Source organism: Rhipicephalus microplus, chromosome 3 (genome assembly GCF_043290135.1).
Source record: "Rhipicephalus microplus isolate Deutch F79 chromosome 3, USDA_Rmic, whole genome shotgun sequence".
In the NCBI taxonomy this organism is placed as follows: domain Eukaryota; kingdom Metazoa; phylum Arthropoda; class Arachnida; order Ixodida; family Ixodidae; genus Rhipicephalus; species Rhipicephalus microplus.
This window is the reverse complement of record NC_134702.1, coordinates 246,905,769-246,927,488: the sequence shown is the minus strand read 5'-3', so window position 1 is coordinate 246,927,488 and position 21,720 is coordinate 246,905,769. Positions and strand designations below refer to the sequence as shown.

General features: G+C 46.5%; 1 protein-coding gene across 1 annotated transcript in view; it reads left to right on the top strand.

Moving 5' to 3' along the window:
* LOC119168750 (uncharacterized) overlaps positions 1–21,720 on the top strand; it is a 288,336-nt gene that overhangs the window by 162,447 nt on the left and 104,169 nt on the right. The window contains exon 15 of the mRNA XM_037420141.2: positions 21,177–21,235. Within this exon, the coding sequence (XP_037276038.2) occupies positions 21,177–21,235 (59 nt within the window). The remainder of the gene's footprint in view (positions 1–21,176; positions 21,236–21,720) is intronic.

The window sequence follows — 21,720 nt, the reverse complement described above, 5'->3', positions numbered from 1 at the left end:
TTTATGAAACTCTATGATATAAATAGCTCGCCACTTGAACATTGGAGGAGGTCCCCTTTATGGCTCAGTGGCTGACGCCTCGCACTCACTATTCAGAGGTCTCACGTGTGATTCTGCACGCCGGAGTATTTTTTTCTCGATTTTTTTTCTCTCTGGCATTATATATATATATATATATATATATATATATATATATATATATATATATATATAATGTGTGTGTGACGCTATGATGAATGGGCGACGTGGCTTGGCTCATACGCCATGTTTATTCAGCTTCTACTAACCATCGCTACCTTCTTATGTCACATGATTCCCCCTCCCTCCGGAAGAAGTTCGCGTCAGACACTTAACAAAACAACAAAAACGCAGAGTGTTAAAGCAAAAGTGTGAAAATGCACCGTAGTTCCGATTCAGAAGGGAGTTCCTTGGCTCGCACAAAAAGTCCACAGCAGAGGGCAGCAGTCCGGCCATATTTAAGAGAGCTCGGGTGAACGAGGCTGGCTGTTGCGTCCTGGATGGCATAACCACACCCTGGAGATCTGCACTGGTGAAGACATCGGCTGAGCTCTTGTGAGGAACGGACAAGGTTGTGAGTCCCTGTTGCACTTCAGGTTCGAATGTCGAAGGCGTCGAATATTGCGTCGTGGCAGGAACAGATGGTGTGCTTCTAGTTTGCGAGTATGATGGTCGTTGCTAGCGGAATGGTGTCTTGGTCTCTGCGTTCTACAGATGATGCCTTTTCGTCTCTTTTGTTGTTTTCTGTGGTTTCGGAGCTGTAATCGTAGACACAGCCTTGATCTCTTGGGCCAAATGCGTTTGTGGCGTATATGCTTCAAGTCTTGAGTTTGCTTTAAGAGGCTCGCTTTTTGTCGTCGTCCTTGTTGGCGTATTCGTTGGAGTTTCTGCGATTCTTGGACTTGCTTTTGCTGTCGTTGCTGATGTTGCTGCGGAACGTATTGCGGTGGGAGCCATTCTTGAACATCAGGCGGGTTTTCTTTACAACTGGATCTGGTGTCCAGTCAACTGCTGGTAGTCTGTGGGCTGTTGTAACGCTTTTCAGGCAGCGAAGTTGGTAGGACAGATTTGACTGAAGGAACATCAGAGGCGCCTTTGACAGCATTGATTTCAAAGGCTTCTGGCACCTGGCAACCAGTTTGAGTTGCTTCCGAGCCACCTGTGTTTGGGCTAAAAGATGGCTGCGCTCTCACTGGCGACGCTGTAACAGGCGTGGTTTGGTCAAATTCCAGTTGGGAATGACTGTTTTTCTGTGCAACGAACGATGTGTGCTCTTCTGGCGCATGAAACTGAACTGTACGTTCCGGGCTTAACTGAGAACGCAGTGAGCTCCTCTGCTCTATTCCGACCATAGTGAACGTGTCAGACGTGAGCTGGGCGTTGCGAGCGACTGAAGATCCACGCGATGGAATAGCAGGAGGTGGGTTCATGCGCGAAGACTGCTTTTGACTGTGACAACCGAGCGTGATTGTCTGTGGATGGTGGGTTATAAGCAAGTCTTCGTCGTAGTCGTCAATGTATTCTTTAAACCAAACGATCATTTCTTGTTAGATCTTTTCCCATGACTCAGCGTTTTGAATTATGTGGGTGAGGTAGAACTTGAAGACCTCACCGGAGACGTAGTCGGTAAAATTGGCGACCATCTCCCGTTCTGACCATGATGCAGCGGCGGCGCGGAGCTCGAATAGGTTGAACCAGTCCTGTACGGGCCCATCATCCGCTGACCCAGTGTACTTGGGGATATCAAGGTCAGCCGTTGGTGCTGTCATGCTGCTGGTCGCTATGTGCGGCCAGGAGATGATTCCGTATTCGGTGTATGGTCAGGGCGTCTTGTGGAGAACTGCGTCGATGATGAGACACTGATGGAGTGGCTGGAAGGTCTTCGTCCTGTTAGCTCGTGAGGCGCTATAATGAATGGGCGACTTGGCCTGGCTCATACGCGATGTTTATTCCACTCTCACTTCTTCCTTCTCGACTTCTACAAGCCTTCTCTACTTTCTTATGTCATGTATATATATTGTCACGACGCAGACACAGCAGGAGTTCGATATAGAAGAGCTCACTTTAATTAAAAATGAAAGGCGCTCGTAAAGAGGACCGGGCAAGAGCTTCGTCTTCTTCTCTGGCTGTGCGAGCTCTCCTCTGCAGGTTGAATGCGGCATTTGCCTCCCTCCAGGAAGAGCATCGACCCGATGCTCGGCTACAGAATACGCGGTGTATGTAGTTGACGTATTACGCAACTGGCTCACTGAAATATGGCTTCATCCGCACAACGTGTACGATTTCAGATTTTTGAGCTCGCGAGGAACTGTCAGGGATGACCTCATAATTCACGTCACTTAGGCGCCGTATAACATTGTAGGGACCAAAGTACTTCTTCAATAACTTTTCACAAAGGCCGCGTCGGCGAATAGGGCTCCAGACCCACACTTTCTCGCCTGGTTGATAAGTGACGTATCGGTGTCGCAGGTTATAACGTTGTGCGTCATAACTCTGCTGTCGGGCGATTCGCACGCGTGCTAGCTGCCGTGCCTCTTCAGCTCGTTGGGTAAAGGCTTGAACATCCGTGTCTGTATCCTCGCAGTCGTGCAGCAGCATGGCATCAAGCATTGTCGTCACTTCACGGCCATAAAGAAGACTAAATGGCGTGCTCCGCGTAGTTTCCTGCTGCGCCGTATTATAAGCAAACGTCACGTATGGTAGAACGTCGTCCCAATTTTTGTGATCCACGTCGATGTACATACTAAGCATATCAGCAATTGTCTTGTTGAGGCGTTCTGTTAAGCCGTTGGTTTGTGGGTGGTAGGAGGTAGTTTTTCGATGCGCTGTTCCACTCAACTCAAGCACTGACTTGAGGAGCATGGCCGTGAAAGCGGTACCTCTGTCTGTTATTATAATTCTAGGATTACCATGCCTCAGAACGATATTTTCAATGAAAAATCGTGCCGCTTCTACTGCGGTTCCACTTGATAAAGCCTTTGTTTCTGCGTAGCGAGTAAGATAGTCCGTAGCAACAATTACCCACTTATTTCCAGTATGCGAAGTCGGAAATGGTCCAAGGAGATCCATTCCGATTTGTGCAAAAGGCATGGTGGGCACTTGAACTGGTTGCAACAATCCGGCTGGTTTTAAAGGTGGCGATTTTCGTCGTTGACAATCGAGACACGTGCGGACGTAATGCTTTACAGTGCCTGGAAGCTTCGGCCAGTAGTACTTTTGTTGGATTCTGGCCAATGTGCGCGTGTATCCGAGGTGGCCGGAGGGTGGCTCATCGTGGCAAGCGCTCAGGATCTCATCGCGAATGGATGTCGGGACGACAAGTAAGTGGGCGTTTCCGCTGGGGGCAAAGTTCTTCTTGTATAGGACACCACTGCGCAAGCAGAATGATGGCAGGCTCCTTGCAAATATCTTGGGAACGCTTGTAGACTGGCCGTTAAGAAAATTAATAAGAGGGAGCAACTCACTGTCTTCTTTCTGCTCAGATGAAATGGTGACCGTGTCGACCACTCCTAAAAATGCCATGTCATCATCTTCTGAGACATCATCTTGCTTTATAGGCGACCTGGATAAGCAATCAGCATCAGAGTGCTGTCGTCCCGACTTATAGACGACCGTCATATCGAATTCTTGTAGGCGTAAGCTCCAGCGCGCTAGCCGACCGGATGGGTCCTTCAAGTTGGTCAGCCAGCAAAGAGAGTGGTGGTCGCTGACTACGTGGAAGGGACGGCCGTAGAGGTATGGGAGAAACTTCAGAACTGCCCATACTACAGCAAGACATTCCTTTTCCGTTGTGGAATAATGGGACTCGGCACGGGAAAGCGTCCTACTTGCATATGCAATCACTCTCTCGGCTGAGTCTTGCCACTGGACGAGTACAGCACCTAAACCTACGTTGCTGGCATCAGTGTAGATCATGGTTGGAGCGTCCTCGTCAAAGTGAGCAAGCACAGGGGGTGTCTGCAGGCGCTGTCGTAGAGCGTCAAATGCTGCTTGTTCCTCTTCGCCCCATAAAAATGGAACATCGTCTCTCGTTATGCGCGTTAAGGGCGACGCCATGTGCGAGAAATTGGCGATAAATCTGCGGTAGTAGGCGCAAAGGCCAAGAAAACGTCTTACGGCCTTCTTTTCTGTTGGCACCGGAAATTTTCGGACGGCGTCGATCTTGTCGGGGTCCGGACGAACACCTTCATGGCTCACCACATGTCCTAAGAATCGGAGTTCCTTGAAACCGAAATGACATTTCTCAGGTTTCAGCGATAAGCCAGCGGACCGTATTGCTCGAAATACTAATAGCAGCCGTCTTAGATGTTCCTCGAATGTTGGTGAGAAAACAATGACGTCGTCGAGGTATACCAGACACGTCTGCCACTTAAGGCCTGATAGGACGGTATCCATCAGTCTCTGAAATGTTGCTGGGGCTGAGCACAATCCGAAGGGCAAGACTTTAAACTCGTAAAGCCCGTCAGGCGTAACAAAAGCAGTCTTTTCTCTGTCCCGCTCATCGACCTCGATTTGCCAATAACCGCTTTTCAGGTCCATCGACGAGAAGAAGCGTGCATGCCTCAGCCTGTCAAGTGAATCGTCAATACGCGGTAGTGGGTATACGTCTTTCTTGGTCACGCGGTTCAGCTTGCGGTAGTCCACACAGAAGCGTAAGCTGCCGTCTTTCTTCTTAACTAGCACTACCGGTGATGCCCAAGGGCTTTTTGACGGCTGAATGATGTCATCATTGAGCATTTTCTGGACTTGTTCTTGGATTGCTTCGCGTTCTTTCGGTGCCACGCGGTATGGGTTTTGTCGAATTGGTCTTGCCGTCTCTTCCGTTATAATTCGGTGCTTTGTCAGTGGCGTTTGATTTACTCTCGAGGTCGACGAAAAACAATCTTCAAACTGGCCGAGAATATCTAGAAGACTCTGCCTCTGCGCTGGCGATAAATCTGTGCTCACGTCGACAGGCAGTGGTGTTGAAGCGGCCAGCGTCTCTGCCTGTTGTACTGCGAAGCACTCGCGGAATTCTACAATTTCTTCAAAGTATGCAACTGTGGTACCCTCTGCAATGTGTCGACGCTCGTTGCTGAAGTTTGTCAACAGGACCTCTGCTTGCCCAGACACTACACTGACGAGACTTCTGGCAATAGCGATTCCTCGAGAGAGTAAAAGCGTCGATATTTGTTCCGCGACACCTTCTCCACTATGCTGCGTGTTACACGTGACAGAGACGAGGCGGCATGACAACGGTGGCATGGTCACGTCGTCAATCACGCGCATGGGCTTGCGCTGCAGCGCTGCGCTATGGTCCGCTGAGAAGGTCAGTACACCGTCCGGTATATTTATAATGGCACCGTACTCCCGCAGGAAATCCATACCCAAGATGACCTGTTTACAACACTCAGAAAGAATAATGAAGTTTGCCACGAATGATGAATCCCCGATCTTGATTCGTGCGGTGCACTTTTTCGTTTGGTGTCAGCAGCTGGCCTCCGGCTCCTCGAATTTGCGGCCCCGTCCATTCCAATTTTACCTTCTTGAGTTGGTCGGCCAGATTCGCACTCATTATTGAAAAGTCCGCACCAGTGTCGACCAGTGCGGTCACGTCGTGACCGTCAATTGAAAGTGTAATGTCGGCGGTGACAATCTCGTCTTTCGTCGGTTCATTCGAAATGTGTGGCACTTCATGCGGCGGCAATGGGGGATTTTCAAATCTTCGGCAATTCGCAACCTTCCCCCCTAAGGTCGCTGCTTTTAGTTTCCCCGGCGTGGACTGGGAGACCTTCCTCTCGCCATGTCCGTGGTGCTACCTCTATTAGATCGGGGAAAATGACCTGGGGAGGGCGAGCGTGACCGGAACCCAGGAGAAACGTCTCGCGGGATCGTCGCGCTCGCTTCAACGTTGCGTCTTCCGTCGAAATAGCGCCGAGGGGTAGTGGACGGAAATCCTTGATACCCGGCAACGCGATGAGGACAATACCACACGATGTGGCCTGCTTCCCCACAATGGAAGCACAGGGGCCTGTAGTCAGGGGTACGCCATATGTCGGTTTTGCGGAGTGGGGGTCGCATCGGCGTCGACGTTTCCCTGTAGTACCAAGGCACTGTCGGCGGCTGTTGCTGGTGGTACTGTTGAGGTGGCGGCACGTTAGATCTAGGCTGTCGACGGAGAATATCTGCATATGTTGGCCTAACTATTTCAGTGTTCGGCTCGGGAAGTGAAAGCGCTTGCCTTATTTCTTGGCGAACAACTTCTGTGACCGACGCAATCGCGCAGTCATTCGGTGTGGCGGCGAGCTTCTTCACCTCTTCTTGCACAATTTCGCGTATCAGGTCACGCAAAGAACGCTCGTCAGGAGTCACCGTGGTCACGGCGGTTGCGCTGATTTGTCCGCTGTTGTTTTGACGGTCGTACTGGCGGTACCGTAGCTGTAGTGCGCGTTCTATGGCGGTCGCCTCCTTCGAAAATTCGTCGACGTTTGAAGGTGGGTTCCGTACGAGACCAGCAAACAGCTGCTCTTTAACACCACGCATGAGGTGGCTGATCTTTCTGTTCTCGGACATGTCGGGATCGGCTCGATGAAAGAGACGAGCCATGTCCTCAACAAACATAGCAACAGACTCGTTGGGCTTTTGAATCCGTGATTCAAGGAGTCGTTGTGCATGCTCCCGCCTTTCGGTGTTTGCGAAGGTGTCCAGGAACTTCCGCCGGAACTCGTCCCACGTTGACCACACGCGATTCGTGAACCACGTGCGAGCCCCGTCTTGAAGAGGGAAATACACGTACCCCAACTTCTGTGCGGCGTTCCACCCGTTAACGTTGGCTGTGCGCTCGAACTCCTCAAGCCAGTCATCTGCGTCCTCATATGAGTTGCCATGGAAGTCCACAGGAGTTTTAGGGGTGAAAACAGTCACCTGTGTCGTGCTTGGGCTCGTCATGGTGGGGCAACTGCTTCCCGGGGCATTCATGTTTTCCGTCCAAGGACCGAACTCTGGGCTCAGGCCTAACAGGCGGCGGCTGGCGCGGTGAACGGGTGTTTCGACGAGCGGAAGTCTTTGTGGACTAGATCCCGGGCTGTTGGAAGGCGTCCTGGACATGTACCCAGCACCTCCACCAGTGTCACGACGCAGACACAGCAGGAGTTCGATATAGAAGAGCTCACTTTAATTAAAAATGAAAGGCGCTTGTAAAGAGGACCGGGCAAGAGCTTCGTCTTCTTCTCTGGCTGTGCGAGCTCTCCTCTGCAGGTTGAATGCGGCAATATATATATACATATATAGCCGAAAGTGTTCATATACTTGCTATCGCAATGAAACGCGTCCAGGTGTCCGTAGCTTTGCTGGCAGAAAACATCGTTGTTAGTGCGAGCTGAAGTTGGTGATGAGCGCAAGTTTTGCATTATATTTTGAGGACGCTGGACGAAAATAGATAGATGCGAAACAGATTGTGTAGTAACGGGGCTGACGATGTCACCAGCAAAACGGAGTGTGCAGTCTTAAACCATCTCGGCTACGGAGCAGGTAAGTTCTGGCCGAAGTGCTGACCAAAGGCCCAGAAGCAAAATGCGGAGGTGTGATACCCAATCTTCGGCGTGAGGCTATGAGGCGAGTCCTGCTTTTAGATGTCGATGAAGACTCTCTACAATGCAATTGCGTGCTGGATGGTATGCACTAGTGCGCATGCACGCACAACCCATCAGAGATGTGACAGTGGTGAAAAGCGCTGACTCAAGCTGTCTGCCTTGATCAGTAGTCACTGTTGATACTACGCCGAAACGACTAATCCAGGGAGCAAGCAAGGTACGAGCAAATTCGTATATCCCAGGCATGAATGCTTAGTGTACCGTTGCTGAGCAGGCGACGTGAGAGATAGTCGGTGTGGACGAGGCTCAGCTATGGCAGACTCTAGTTGGCCAATTATTCTGAGAAATCTTTTGCCAATTCGGGAAGAGAATGTGTCACGGAACTCAGAGATGTGCGTTCAGCGTTTATGAGTGCCGGAGCAAAGTCCAGCATGTCATTGGCCATTTCCGCCAGCTCCGAGTAAGTGTTATTTAGAGCTGGGCAAGAATCATTTGGCCGGTACGTGGAAGTCGCTGTAAAAACAACTCGCGTTGTGTGGATGTTTTCGCGCAGGCTAGCAGGTCCGCAAGCAGGTGTTGCAGGTGGCGTGAAAACTGCGTGGGACAGTGGTCCCTGAGCTCTTGTTTGTTCATAAGTTGCTGAAAGCGCCGATGCTTCCGCGGAAGGGCCTGTTTGATTGTCATATATAGTTTCAGCAGGCGGACCCACGAGCATGTTGTTTATATTGGCCGGTGGCAATATAGACCTGTGCATGAGCCAGCATCGCCTAACGAGTAGCTTATGTATGCGAACTTATGACGTGATGCGATGAACGCGGCACTTGTGCTCGACTTAAATGCACCATAAGGAGGGATCGGCAAGCCACTGCTGTGGTAGCGTCTTGTTAGTATTACGTCCGACAACACCCAAAGAGGGTACATAACCATGTGCAGGGCCAGCGGTACGAGAATTGAGGCCGTAGAGAATCTCTCGCTGCTCCATGGAAGGTCAATTTCGTAGTCCAGGGTCACCAGTAAATTGTACCACTCTGAAACGCGGTTCCGAAAAAGACATCGTGGTTTAATAATGCATCTCCATAATCTTTTCAACTACCTTTTTCTTACTGAGCAGACTACCCACTACCAGTTATTGTTTCAAGTGTGTAGTGCTAGAAGGAAAAAAAGTATGCCACGTCAATACAGGTTAGCTACATTTTCAATGTAGCTAGTGAAGTGTTCCCCTCTTTGCTGAGCACGGGTGCGAAGATACTGCTCTGTCCGAAGCTTGCGGAAAGCAGGGCATCCTAATACATCTTGCTCTTTAGTCTTGAGTTCGACTCATGTGGGAAGCTCCGAACTATGACGGTGGAACCAAGTAGTCGTGACTCTTGGAAGGTAGAATATGAAGCCACACTTCGACGTTTGAAACAACAAATTGTCGACGTTTTCGTATTTAGCTCCACTAAGTAAAGGGAAGATCTCGTTGGCGGGGCGCACCTGAACAAGTTACCACATGCAATTCCTGAAGGGGGTTGCTCTTCCGACAGTTTTCAGGCATGACAGGCATGAGCGGAAGCGTCAAATTTTGAATTTTCAAGAATAGAGTAAACCTAGCACCTCCACCAAATCGTAACAGGCACTTTAGGTAACCAAGGCGTCAGATGATAGAGTCGAGCAGCGAAAAGTTACACGGAAGCATACCCGGAACGGTTTTACATGGCCGGGTCTGTCTTGTCTCTAGCTGTTTTAAAATGCCTTCGCTGCCATTCGTTGGCACACTCGTGCCCAACTGCGAATGCATGATCTGTCGACATAATATCCCCGATGGCTCATGCTGGCTGTTTCGCTATGGTCGGTTGATACAACGCTGGAGCTCGCTTTGGTGTTTTAGGAATGACGCTTTTGATGGTCGACCCAGAATAGGTCTGCACTGGCCACGGTGCGCTTTGGTGTGTCTGGAGTACACCACTGGCTGCACCGTGATTATTGTTCTCGATTACGCGGAATCTTTTTGCGGACAGCTAGAAAACCCATTTCTCGCCTCAGCTGTGTCGTGGAGTAGGCGCCAGACACGGTACGCCAGAAGATTGTTGTCGCGTCTTCGGTATAAATGGTACATCATTCACCCCTGTAATGAGCAACAAGGGACCTTGCCTGTGGGGCCCTGGATGACCATGTCATTCAAAGTGAGGAGATGGAGCGTGCACTTTTTCAATGAACGATATTGATGTAGAAGTGGATCTTGTGTGTCTTGCAGTGCCCTAATTTGTGCCGTGGGCTCTTCAGATACTTTAACGAAAAGAAGACCGTACACGAAAGGGGCTGGCGCCGGTGCAAAAAGCCTCGTTGTCTATTAAAATAGTATGTTCTTGGCAGTGAACCCTGCTCATAGCTTGTCTTCTATGTGGCCGTTTGTGCAGGATAACCTTGCCGTCACTAAGCTGATCTGCCCATACGCCCGTGCCCCTCCAAAGGTTAATCTTTGGAATCATGATGTTGTAAAGTGCTTGACAGGCACGAGAAGAAGTGTTGAGTTTCAAATTTCCAGGACTGGAATTAACCGAGCACCTTGACTGAATCTCAAGAGGCGTTCTAGGTAACCAAAGCGTCAGATGGTTGAGTTGATCAGCGAGATATGTTCAAAGGCAGTTATGGTCTTCCATTTTGCCCAAGACTGTTGCCTCACACTTTCGCGCCTGTGTCACGCCGTGGCACCATAACAAAGGCGGTGTATGGCCACGCACCCGTTCCGCTTTTCCGTCCAGCATTCGCGTATTTCGGTAGTGTTTCGGTAGACCATGTTCTCGTCAGGTAGACCTACTTCGAAAGACCATGCTCTCGTCATTGCCATCGGCGATGACGAGAGCATGGTCTCATTTGACATCATTTCATTGTTCACCAACGTGCCAGTTCCCTTAGCTGTCTCCACTGCCCGTGTTGTGCTTGAGAAGGACGCAAGCCTGAGTGAAGGGACTCTTTTGGCGGTTGACGGGTTTTGTCGTCTACTGGAGTTCTGCCTCTGTAGTATGTATTTCTGCTACAAAGGAACCATATACAGGCAGACCAGTGGAACCGCGATGGGAGCTTCCGTCTCCGTCATGATGGCAAACCTGACCATGAAGTACATAAAAGAGAAAGCACTCAGCTCCTTCTCGCCACGACCCGTGCTTTTTGCGTTATATGAATGATTGCTTTTGCGTCATTAATATGGATGAAGTTACTGCTCCGAAAACCCAGCCATAAAATTATAAAATTCACGACCGAGTGTGAAAGCGACCACTGCCTGCCTTTTCTCGACGTCCAGACGGCAAGAAAGCGCAATGGCCTAGAGTGGTGGTGGCACACTGGCCGCCACCTTCAACTTAATTTTTTCCACCCCGCCTGCCACAAGGCCTCAGTTGTGACCACGCTCTTCGAAATAGCTAGGAACTTATGCTCTAATGACACCGAGCGAGAGAAAGTGGAGACCCGCGCAATTGCTGACCTCAGAAGAAACGAATAACCAAAAAAACTTCATTCGAGCCACCACCCGCCGCACAGAGCCACAGAGGATACGAAAACCCTAATCAACATTAATTGGCAGCCCCCCAAAACGCGTACCGGTTCCATACGTTCAGGGAACCAGCGCGATGTTGGCGTGGATCTTCAGAAAGGAAGAGGTTCGCATCACGCACGTGCCTTCGTGTACGCTGGGCCGCCTCCTCGCCCACCCGAAAGACCGACCAACAATGGATAGGAGCCCCGGTGTCGTTTACAAAATTCCGTGTGCCAAGTGCCCCTCGTCGTATATCAGCGAGACGAAAAACCTACTGGAACGACTGAAGCAATACGCGAATGATGTGTGAAAGAGCGCAGCACAGTCGCCAAACATGCTGAGACGTTGGATCACAAAATAAATTTCGAAACGACGGCCATCCTTGAAAGCGAGCCGAACTGGAAGAGAAGGTTGTTACTCGAGTCGTGGCACGTACAGAGGACAGCCCATAATATCAACCGCTTTGTTGCAACCCTTCCCCCAGTGTATTCACACAGACTGCGCTCCATGGCAAAACGAGAGAGAGAGAGAGGGGCGGTCATTAGCCACCCCGTGAGTGCTTTGAGGACGACGCTGCTACGTAGCTTCCGCAGTCACCCCTGAGGAAGGCACCAAGTCGGTTCCGAAACATCGGGTTTATTCAAAACTTTTGGTTGGAGTCAAAATCATCTCCCAAATTCGATTATGTATAATGTTAACTTCTGATAGAATAGAATCTGCTATCGCCAATTACAAATTCTCTAACCTGCTCAAACTAGACGATCCTGAGATATGTAAAATGACCACCCCCCTCTCTCTATTCAACTATTCAACACTCCATTGACACGGAATGGGTTACAAGCGATTGGAAACAGTCTCCTGTTATTCCTAATATTATACCTGGTGACCCATACAACACCACTAAATACAGATAAATTTCACTAACAAGCACGAGCTGTAAAGTTCGGGAACATGTTTTCTTCATTATCATAAAGTTCTTCACAGAACACAGTTTTTTTAGTAGGCATGAAGTTTTACGTGGACAATGCTGCAACAAGGAATTCTTTGAATTCATCGCTGACCTCCACTATTCTATTCATTCATTACACAAAATTATGCTATATTTGTAAATTTTGCCAAGGCCTGAGACAAGGTTTATCACTTGCGCCTAGTACATAAGCTAACATGCCTGGACATCAATGTAAGAAGTATTAGGTGGATAATTTTTTTTTTATTTGCCGCTACCAAGAAGTTTTCGTTATCGATCACTTTTACCCGTAGATCAGTGTTACATCCGGTGTCCCTCAGAGCCCTGTGCTGTGCTTTTGATCGAGAAGAATGATTTTGTTAATGGCTCATGTTTTACAGTTAGAATATTTACCGGTGATTTCCTAATATATAGATAAAATACTTGCGCTATGGATATTTACCACTAACAATTAGACTTAGATAAACTCAGTAAATGTTGTGCCGCTCTAGTAAATAATTTTTGTTGTAAGTCAGTGCCGCTGTCTGTCTCCTTTTCTTGCGCGTTGTTATTGATGCTGTTTTTATGTGCATAGAGAAGTTTACCCCGAGTCATCCAACCACTTATTAAACCGCCTAACCATAACCTCAACAATAACTATGAATTACTTGTGCGTTCATTTGTCATCTTATTTGAAATGAAACACCTATATATACGCCATGATTACCAAAGCATCTAAGACACTTTGCTTCGTTCGGCGAAAGTTAGGTATAGATATCACCACCACTAAACTTGTTACTTATGATGCTTTGGTATATTCAAAGAATATGCATCACAAATGAGGAACCCGTATCCGGCATACCTCATTCATAAATAAGAATGTCTACAAAATATGGCTGCTCCATTTATTACCCAAAACTACCTGTGAACATCAAGTATAAGAGAAATATTCAGTCGAGTTTTTTTTTCTTTCGAAACGCATAGGCTCGTCACGCTTCTTTCATTTTTCATAAGGTTTATAAGGATCCGTCAACACGCGCTGTTTTTCATCTAAAAGAAGCTCATCGTAAATTGTCGCAACTTGATCATTATCATAAAGGTGGGTGATCAATTTCAGCTATCCGGCACTTGATTCAGCTTACTGCTGACATAGCAGGTATTACTAACCGTAATGCTTCGTAAACAGTCTGAAATGACACTTTAAAGCTTAAATGTTTGTGCCATCGCATCACCCCTTTTTTGCTCCCTTCTCGACACATTGAAAATTACATTGCAAGTTGTCATTCTTTTGTTTTAAGTTGAATTTTGGGGTCATATGTATTCAATGCTAAGACATTTGTATATATTGAAGGAGTGTGAATGACTGTTATTTAAGAAATTCGCACATTTATCACCTTCCATGAGATATATTATTATTGCTGCAACAAGCGACATTCTACTATATTATTTTTTCGCTTAGTTTCATTCGTTAAGAAAACTGTTCAAGGTCGTACTTTGCTTGCTATGCGGCATGTATTGGGGTGCACGTTAAAGAACCCCAGGTGGTCGAAATTTCCGGAGCCCTCCAGTACGGCGTCTCTCATAATCATATGGTGGTTTTGAGACGATAAACACCACATATCAATCAAATCAATATGGCATGCATTGTTTGAGCATTTTTTAAAATCTCTGGGCTGTTTTGTTACAGCTGTAATTAATATTTGAACAGTCAGTTACCTTCATAGGACGTTATATTGCTGCCACGTATATATTGTTGTACAACCCTAAATATTTGTTTGTTGAATCCTGGTTTTTTTTAGACTTTGCTATGCGGTATTATTCAAAAATTTGTACCCCCTATAAAATGCTTGTTGCGGACGATTGCGGCCGCTGGCTACAAGCAGGAGGACAAAGAAGGACGAAGAAGAGAATCACGAGCTGCAGAATAAACATGGAGTTCTTGGCGTAGGGCTGAGGTTCTTTAATTACGCGACATAATTTCTGCTGCCGGAACTCGGGAACAAACTAGGGTCCTTAGACTAGTTGGAGTGCGTCATCAGACCGACAAAGAATGAATTGAAACGGTCACTTAGGCGTAACAGTCTCGACGCCGAGGGCCTGTCTACGATGCTATGCGAAATTGAAGCGGTCATAAAGAGTACAGCTCTTATTTTGATAGCAGCCCTGATAAACTGCAACCATGAACTCCGTCGCACTTGTTGCTCGGGAGACGCCCCATCTGCCTTCCGCAAGAAGCCAGCAATTCTTATGTGATGTCATGAACGGTAGAGGACCTGCCATATTGACCATATTGCGAGAGCTGTCGTGAGCGTCTTACAGCAGAGCTATGGAGCCGATGGAAGTGTTCCTACTTTTTTCTACCTCAATCCTCGCACAACGCGCCTCATTGTAAACTACCTTGGCTACGTGAAGGTGACGTGATGCTTGCGCATAACCAAAGCACATGTCCGCTGCTATGAAAGCTGGGCAATGTTGCGGCAGTGCACCCACGAAGGGATGTCATCGCACGCATCTGCACCCTTTGACTAGCATTGGGGCAAACGATAAAACGACCTGTTTAGAAGTTATAAATTCTGGAGGCAAGTCAGTTAGAATAAACTCTATCGTGATCGCCTTGGTCCCTTGGGAGTATGCTGCAGATAATTGAGGCCACGCGGCGACAAGCAGGCAGACAGAAGAGAAAGAAGAGGAAGGGACTCGCGCGCTGTACAACGTTTTTGGCGTACAGCCCGGGTTCGTTATTGGCGCGACAATGCCTTCGGGCCATCAGGCCACTTGAAAAAACAAATCAATAACGGTAATACATATGGAGGTCTCACTGACTACGGTACGCATGGTGGTAAAGTACATGGCCAAGGACGTGCACTCAGCGTCCCTAGGAAACCCAGGTTTGGTGAGAGCTCTCAACACGGGATTTATATCATTGGACGCAAGAGTGGAGTTGCCAGGCAAGAAGAACCTGTGTGTTGTCCTGACATGAAGTAATATTGCGGTGTCGGTGAAATGAGCTGAAGCTGCCGAAGAGACGTAGACTTTGTGCACGAACGGTGCTTGAAGCGCTGACAGGTTTACAGGTGAATAGAAGACATGTGCGCCATTCACAGGGGAAAAGAGCTTGTATGCATTGTTGCCGAGAAGCACCACTGCACCGCACTGACTGTTAACTTGGACGCAATTCGCTGTTCGTGGGATCTGTACTGGCTGGGCTGGTTGACTTCAGGTTTAATCACCGAGGAAGCGTGGTAGCTTTTCTCGATAAAATGCGTTACCTAATAAGTGGTGTTCGCCAAAGCCTTTTGATGAATGCGTTAATGTAGAAGAAACAAGAGAAAACACTTCTTTTTTGGCTTCCATATGTTGACCCCAAGTTCTACTATCCCTAATATTTCAATTCTTTCTGTTGGTAATCAAGCTGATCGCGATCTAGATTTGCCGCTTCAGTATGTCTTCGTAGATTATGGAGAAAGATATTCTTGCTTTGTGAGAACGTTGAGCTAGTCCTCGCGGCTGTGTCCAATATTGAACTGGTGGGTCTGCGAACACGAGATGCTCATCCTGCAGTGATGGGCATGACAAACATTGATGTGAATGTATTGCTACCTTAATGTAGGCTTTTTTAAACGCTATAGTTGTTGATGACCCGTTATTGGTTGTTACGTTGACGTCGAAGAAATAGATTTCAATTGTTGAGTAGTTATAGGTGAAGGTTATGTCTGAAAGAACTATGGTGAAAGATTTTATTTAAAAAGTGTCAGCATAGTTACTTGAGATTGGCGTGTCTGTAGGAGGGCCATGTTTCGCAAAATAAATGGCTTATGAAACACGAAATATATTGTGTTAAAGTAGGAGATTCGCCTGAGTTTCAATCACTGTTGCGCTTGGCAAGTCGTCGCATTTCTGTGTAGTATACATCTCTACTACTCTTTCGATGTCATCGCTGTGAGAAATATTGCTGTAAAGATAAGTTACATGAAGAGTTACACAAAAAGCACCACCAAGGAGCTTCACATCTGTGTTCATCCGTATAAGTGGTTTTTAACACGTAGGTAGGAGTACCGTGTAGGTCATACACTCTTGCTTAGGAGGTCTACATAACTTTATCTTGGTTCGGGGAGGCTATCTCTTTGCGACATTATTGGCCTGCCAGGTTTTTCTTTCTTGAGTATTTTTGTAAGCAAATAAATCTGTCTTGGCATGAAACGGGCTACAGTAATACCCTTAGAAATTATAACTCTTTGAGCTCTTTGAGATCATGGCGTGTTGTGCTAATATTTTCTCGTGTTTCTAGGGTTAGGTTTTTATCATTTGTTGGCACTTGATCAGCGGATTTCCCTTTGGACGTAATTGAATTTATTTTTTATAACAATTAAGTCTCTTTAGCGGATGTCTCTTTGGACGGCTTCTAGGTAGGTAGGTATCCAGATGCTTCTCCCGCTCAGGACTGTGTGTGCACTGCTTCTCTAGGTCTAGATATTATGGTAGAGATTTTTCTATGTGTTTTGCTGAAAAAGTATTTCTTTTGGTTGAGATTCAGTTCAAAGTTCATACATCCTTGTCAGGTAAACTAATTTTATCAGCCAGTAGCGGGACAGAATATCAGTTCACGAAACAAATACTGATGGTTCATGACTGCTAAGTTGAACAGGCTATTCAATGTGTTGTTCTGTAATGTTTCATGCTTCATAAAGTTATTTAGCTGGTTTATAAAGGTTGTATGATTGCTTATGGGTTGTGGCATAACAGGTGGTTAAGGGCCCCCTGGATTGGCTGTGTAGAGCTTGGAGGAGTATGCAGTTTTACCCCTGGCCACGTTGTTCTTTTAATCCAGACGATTTCTTGTGTCCAGTTTTTCTCAAACCGCTCTAGCTCACCAGCTTCTAGAGTGAGTAGGGATGAATTAGATCTGACACAATGTTCTGCTTCCCCTAGTCTCGTAGACTATGTGCGGGTGCAAAATCGCCGACGGTTGCGCGGCGCGGGATAATCGGGGGAGGCGCAGACCTGGTAGAATAATTATTCAGGAGTTGGCGGAGAGAAAGCCTACCCTCTTGACTTTTCAGGAAAGTTTTCATTACCCGGAAAGGCGAAGCTGTCAATGCGGTATAAGCATGTAACTTTATAACGAACAAAGTCTGTAAGTATCACAAAACTGCAAAAATTTGGTGTATTAGATTACGGTCGATTACTGCAATGACGTGCTTTTCGCGCAGTTGGTCGTATAAGTAGTCATAATGCAGCAATAACACGGAGAAGGTTACACCAGCCGTTCGTAGATGCCTGTCAGGACAGCGCATGTGCCATAGCTCGCTACCATGCTTTTACAGTAAAAGTTCCAAGTTGCGGCTCCAGCCATGCAGCCAAGGCAGAGCCGGCGTTTGCTCATACTTCCTAATTAACGGACAGATATACAAGGCACTCTCTGTCTGGTTGAGGAGCAACTGATGGCCAGCCTGGTACACGGAGGAATGTTTGCCCATGAGCCCTGGACAGGTTCATCCGTGTTCAATGCTAGCTAGCACTAGCGAGCATTTACTTTTGGGTACAGCATACGATGTGCGTACAAAAATTTGTCAATTTGGACTTTGACGACAACACTGTGTACATAGTACCCATAAATCTGTTATCGCAATCAAAACATATACAAAACTGTGGAAGTGGGCTGACGTTTTAGGGAGCAGCTTCTTAAGGGATGGGTCGTGTATTTCCTGTACGTAGTATAGCCACCGTGAATAGCGGTACTTTGAGTTTTCACTACATGAACAGATGGACATGCGGACAGGCGGACGGAAAGACAGATAGATGGATGAACAGACAGACAGACAGACAGACAGGCAGACAGACGGACGCACGGACGGACGGACGGACGCACGGACGGACGAACGGACGGACGGACGGACGGATGGACGCGTGGACGCATGGACAGACGGGCAGAGGGATGGACGGAAGGACAGATTTTTTTCTTTAGAGCAGCTTCGCAATCGCAGTAAAAAGATCGCCTGTTAAAAAATGAAGCATTCTGAGTCGCACCCCATTGATTCCCTTCTCACTTTGAGTACAGTGCAAACGGTCCATATCTGAGCGACGCATCTTTCTTCATGAAGCACACGCATAATGTTGAGCGTGTTAGGCTTTCGAAATTGTCGACTAAATTCGGCTCTCTCTAATTGCGCAATTGAAAACTCACAGAGTGGAGTGAAATGCGTTCATAAAACCTGGTAGCCATGCGAAACCCTCACATGATGTTCATGTGCTATATTATTGTTGACCCACTCGTTGTCTATTGGTAGTTGGTTCATCAGTGAGGGGGTGAGTGCGTAGGAAGGTAGTAGAGCATACCATTTAGGCCTGTTATTTCCCAAATATAAACCGCTTGAGAGTATGTGCGATAATATCGTAACGCGAATCACCGTCCTGGCGTCTTGAAAAGTGCATAAAAATTCACACGCCAAGAAAAAATGACGAGTTCGAGTTGGTTTTCATCTCGTATTTTCAGAGCCTGTTCTAAGGCTCTAAAAATACAGGGTGTTGCATGTACGACCACAGGAGAGTAGAGGAGACGATGCAAACACCGCTTACTGGCTAGGTGGCGAGAAGGTAGAACAAAAGTTAAGGCACCGTCGCTCTAGTAGTTCCAAACGCGAAGAAAGTGCAAAGCTGGGCAGCCTATGTGTTTTCCTTTGGTTTTACTTTGCCTGCCGAACTCTTGCTTCTTTCACTTTGTTCGCGTTTTTTTTCTACGTTATTTGTATAAATGTTTTCCCTCCATTTGCTTTTTTTTTTCTTTCTTGACCGAGTTCAATGTTGTGGAGTCGCCCCTCCAAGCTTGGAGTGATTATGGAATCGTTCCTCATTTTCTAGACAACGCTTGGAAGAATAGAATAAGAAGGGAATTAAGCGCCTTTCACACAGAACGAAATTTCAATTGAGTTATGTCTTTTTCAAACTTAAAACATTAGTGAATGACAGCCTTTAATGTATTAAAGCAGTATTTTTTTAAATGTTTTCGCTGAATAAAAGCACCGCACATTTATCAGCAAAAACATATACTGCAACTCTGCTTTTATATAGACTGTGCTGATCTGATATTTGTCTCTGTTTTGTTTTTTTACGACTCTCGCCCGCTGGTGTTCGTCATGCAGAACTACGGCAACGACATAACCCCCCCCCTTCTCCTCCTCCTCCTTATGCCTTAAAATCTCTTAACTACTGCAATATCATGCTCAAATTAGTCGTGCAGGCATTAGTAAATGTCGATGTTGAACGCCTCAACGCATTGTCTAGGCCTACGTTTTGTTAGCCAGAGTCAAGGGTAGGTGGAATGTATAAGTGCGAAGAATCTGTCACTTTGCATAAGAGAAGGCGAAGCATAAATATGTTAGCGTACAAACAAAAACATTATTCCAGCAGATTCCGAATTAGCCTAGTGGCGTGTTCTGCACACTTTCGTGGTCGTTAATGCTCTGATGGGATCTTATTCATGCACCGTTACCTTTCTATTCATTAATACTAACAAAATGATATTCATAGGTTCAGAAATCAGCATGCACGCAACTCTATCACCCGGTCATTTCCAGAATAAAAATGGGTTAACATTTTTATTCCGAGAAGTATAGAGGACGGAATAACAGGCAATTTTAATCCCCCGGTACGGTATTGGAATAAAAGAAGAGGCCCATCCTGCAATACTGCTTTTTACATGATGCATGGTTTAATTTACGGTGCGAATGACCTGATGCTACTATGTGAAGCATTTCTGATGGCCGTCTTCTTGACCGCCTTTTCAGACCGCTCTTTTTTTTCTTGAAAGTATAGCATGGTGCCTAATATCTTCGTTTCAATTGCTCTTTTAAAAATTTGCTGTCTTGGAGCAAAAGAAGGACGTAATAATGTAGCGCTAACTCAAAAAGCAGTCGCAGTCCTTTTTGTTGCGAGGGGGTAACGGCCATGACAAAAAGTGGTCACTCAAGAAACATTTGGACCGATTTGGACCGTCGTTATCATTTCTTTGTTTTCTGAAATCACTTTTGAAGGCCTTAAATAGACACCAAGAGTAAAAAACAGTCCCATGGCTTATAGCTATAATTTGTTTTCGCTGCCTTTGTACACGATGCGTTATTTAAAATATGGTGATCAGTCACTCGATGCTGCATTGAAGTTCAAGCATTGAAGTTCAAGCCCGAAAAACTGCTTTCCGATGATCTGGTGTGGTCACCCGTCAGTGTTTCTAGGTTTCCCGAGGGCACTCACCGCCAGATGGCATCCATAGATCACTAAGCACCGCCGATATTCAATCAATTCCAGCCAGATAGGGCTGATTCAACAAAACGAAGGTGCTGTCGGAGTTGAAACACGAATGGCCGCTTGATCGCCAGTAATATGACGTCTTTCGACGACATTTGCAGCGAAGCATGTAGATACACGGCTAATTTTTAAAGTTAATTTTTATTTATTGCACATTGTTGTAAACCTACCGCATTTGCTGCTGTTTGTACGTATTGCTATAGTAGTTGTCGTTTCATTGTACTTTGTGAACGATTCTCGATATCTTCAATTTCATAATGTTCTTGCTAGAGGCGACCCCCTTTTTCCTGCCTTGACCTCGTATGAAATTGACAGTATTCTTAATGAAAAAAAAAAAACAGGTTAGATGAGGCGATGTTAGGGCCATGGTGTCTGTTTGGATACGATTGTTAAGGCAGTGGTGGTTAAATGAATCTGGCCTTCTTTTCTTGAACCAGATGTACCGTTTGGGTTAGTGTTATTTCGAAACTTCCTTTTTCAGTGCACTTTGCATAAGTGAATGGTGTTCAGGCGCACTTAACGTACCCATAAAAGTCAGTCTAGTTTCGAATTTTGGATTTGAGTCCTTCGGTTGCACGTTTGTGCCTTTACGCGTAATTTTTCTCGTGTGCGTTCCTACTTTGCGTCGATTGATTCCTTTAATGAGATCAGTGGAATCCGGGTATGCTGGCCAGCGTCTGTACTATAGCACTCTTCTTTAAGTTGTTTATAAGAGTATGCAAGGTCTATTTCTAAAATTCTTATAACACACCAGTGAAACCATAGACGGTGCATGAAATAGTGCGTTGGAGATGTGCCTGCAGTAACTTTTTTTCTTTTTTTTCAGCTGGGTTGGACCCGTTTTCAGTGGAGAACCATTCCAGGACCCCTTGCATGACCTTATGTGTAAGAGAATGAACTGTTTCATTATCCCATTATTGTGATAATTCGTGTCGTATTTGGCATTGAGCTGATGTTTCTGTAATATATGCAGTTATTTCTAATACTTTATATATACTCGCTAAAATAACGCTACGCTGATACAACATGGGTGACGGGGTGGTGAACATTGTCACAAGGCATTTTATGACCTGTATACCTTGATAAAAGTCACTCCAGGACATAAGGAAGGGGGGGTGGGTGTAGCCCGAGCCCAGTATACTGGCGAATATTTATGCCTGCACTGTGGCCAGTAGTTGTTCCTTTGTCGGTTAAAAAGCATGTTGCCACACTATGCTTATGCATATCAAATGCAGATGCACTAGCCCAAATAGGCACTCTTCAAATCATTTCTAGTACACAGGGCAGTTTTGGATGAATGTGGAGTTAGGGAGAGTTTGTATATATTGATGTCGAAGCGTAGCGCATAGAAAACGAACAAGACTAGAAGG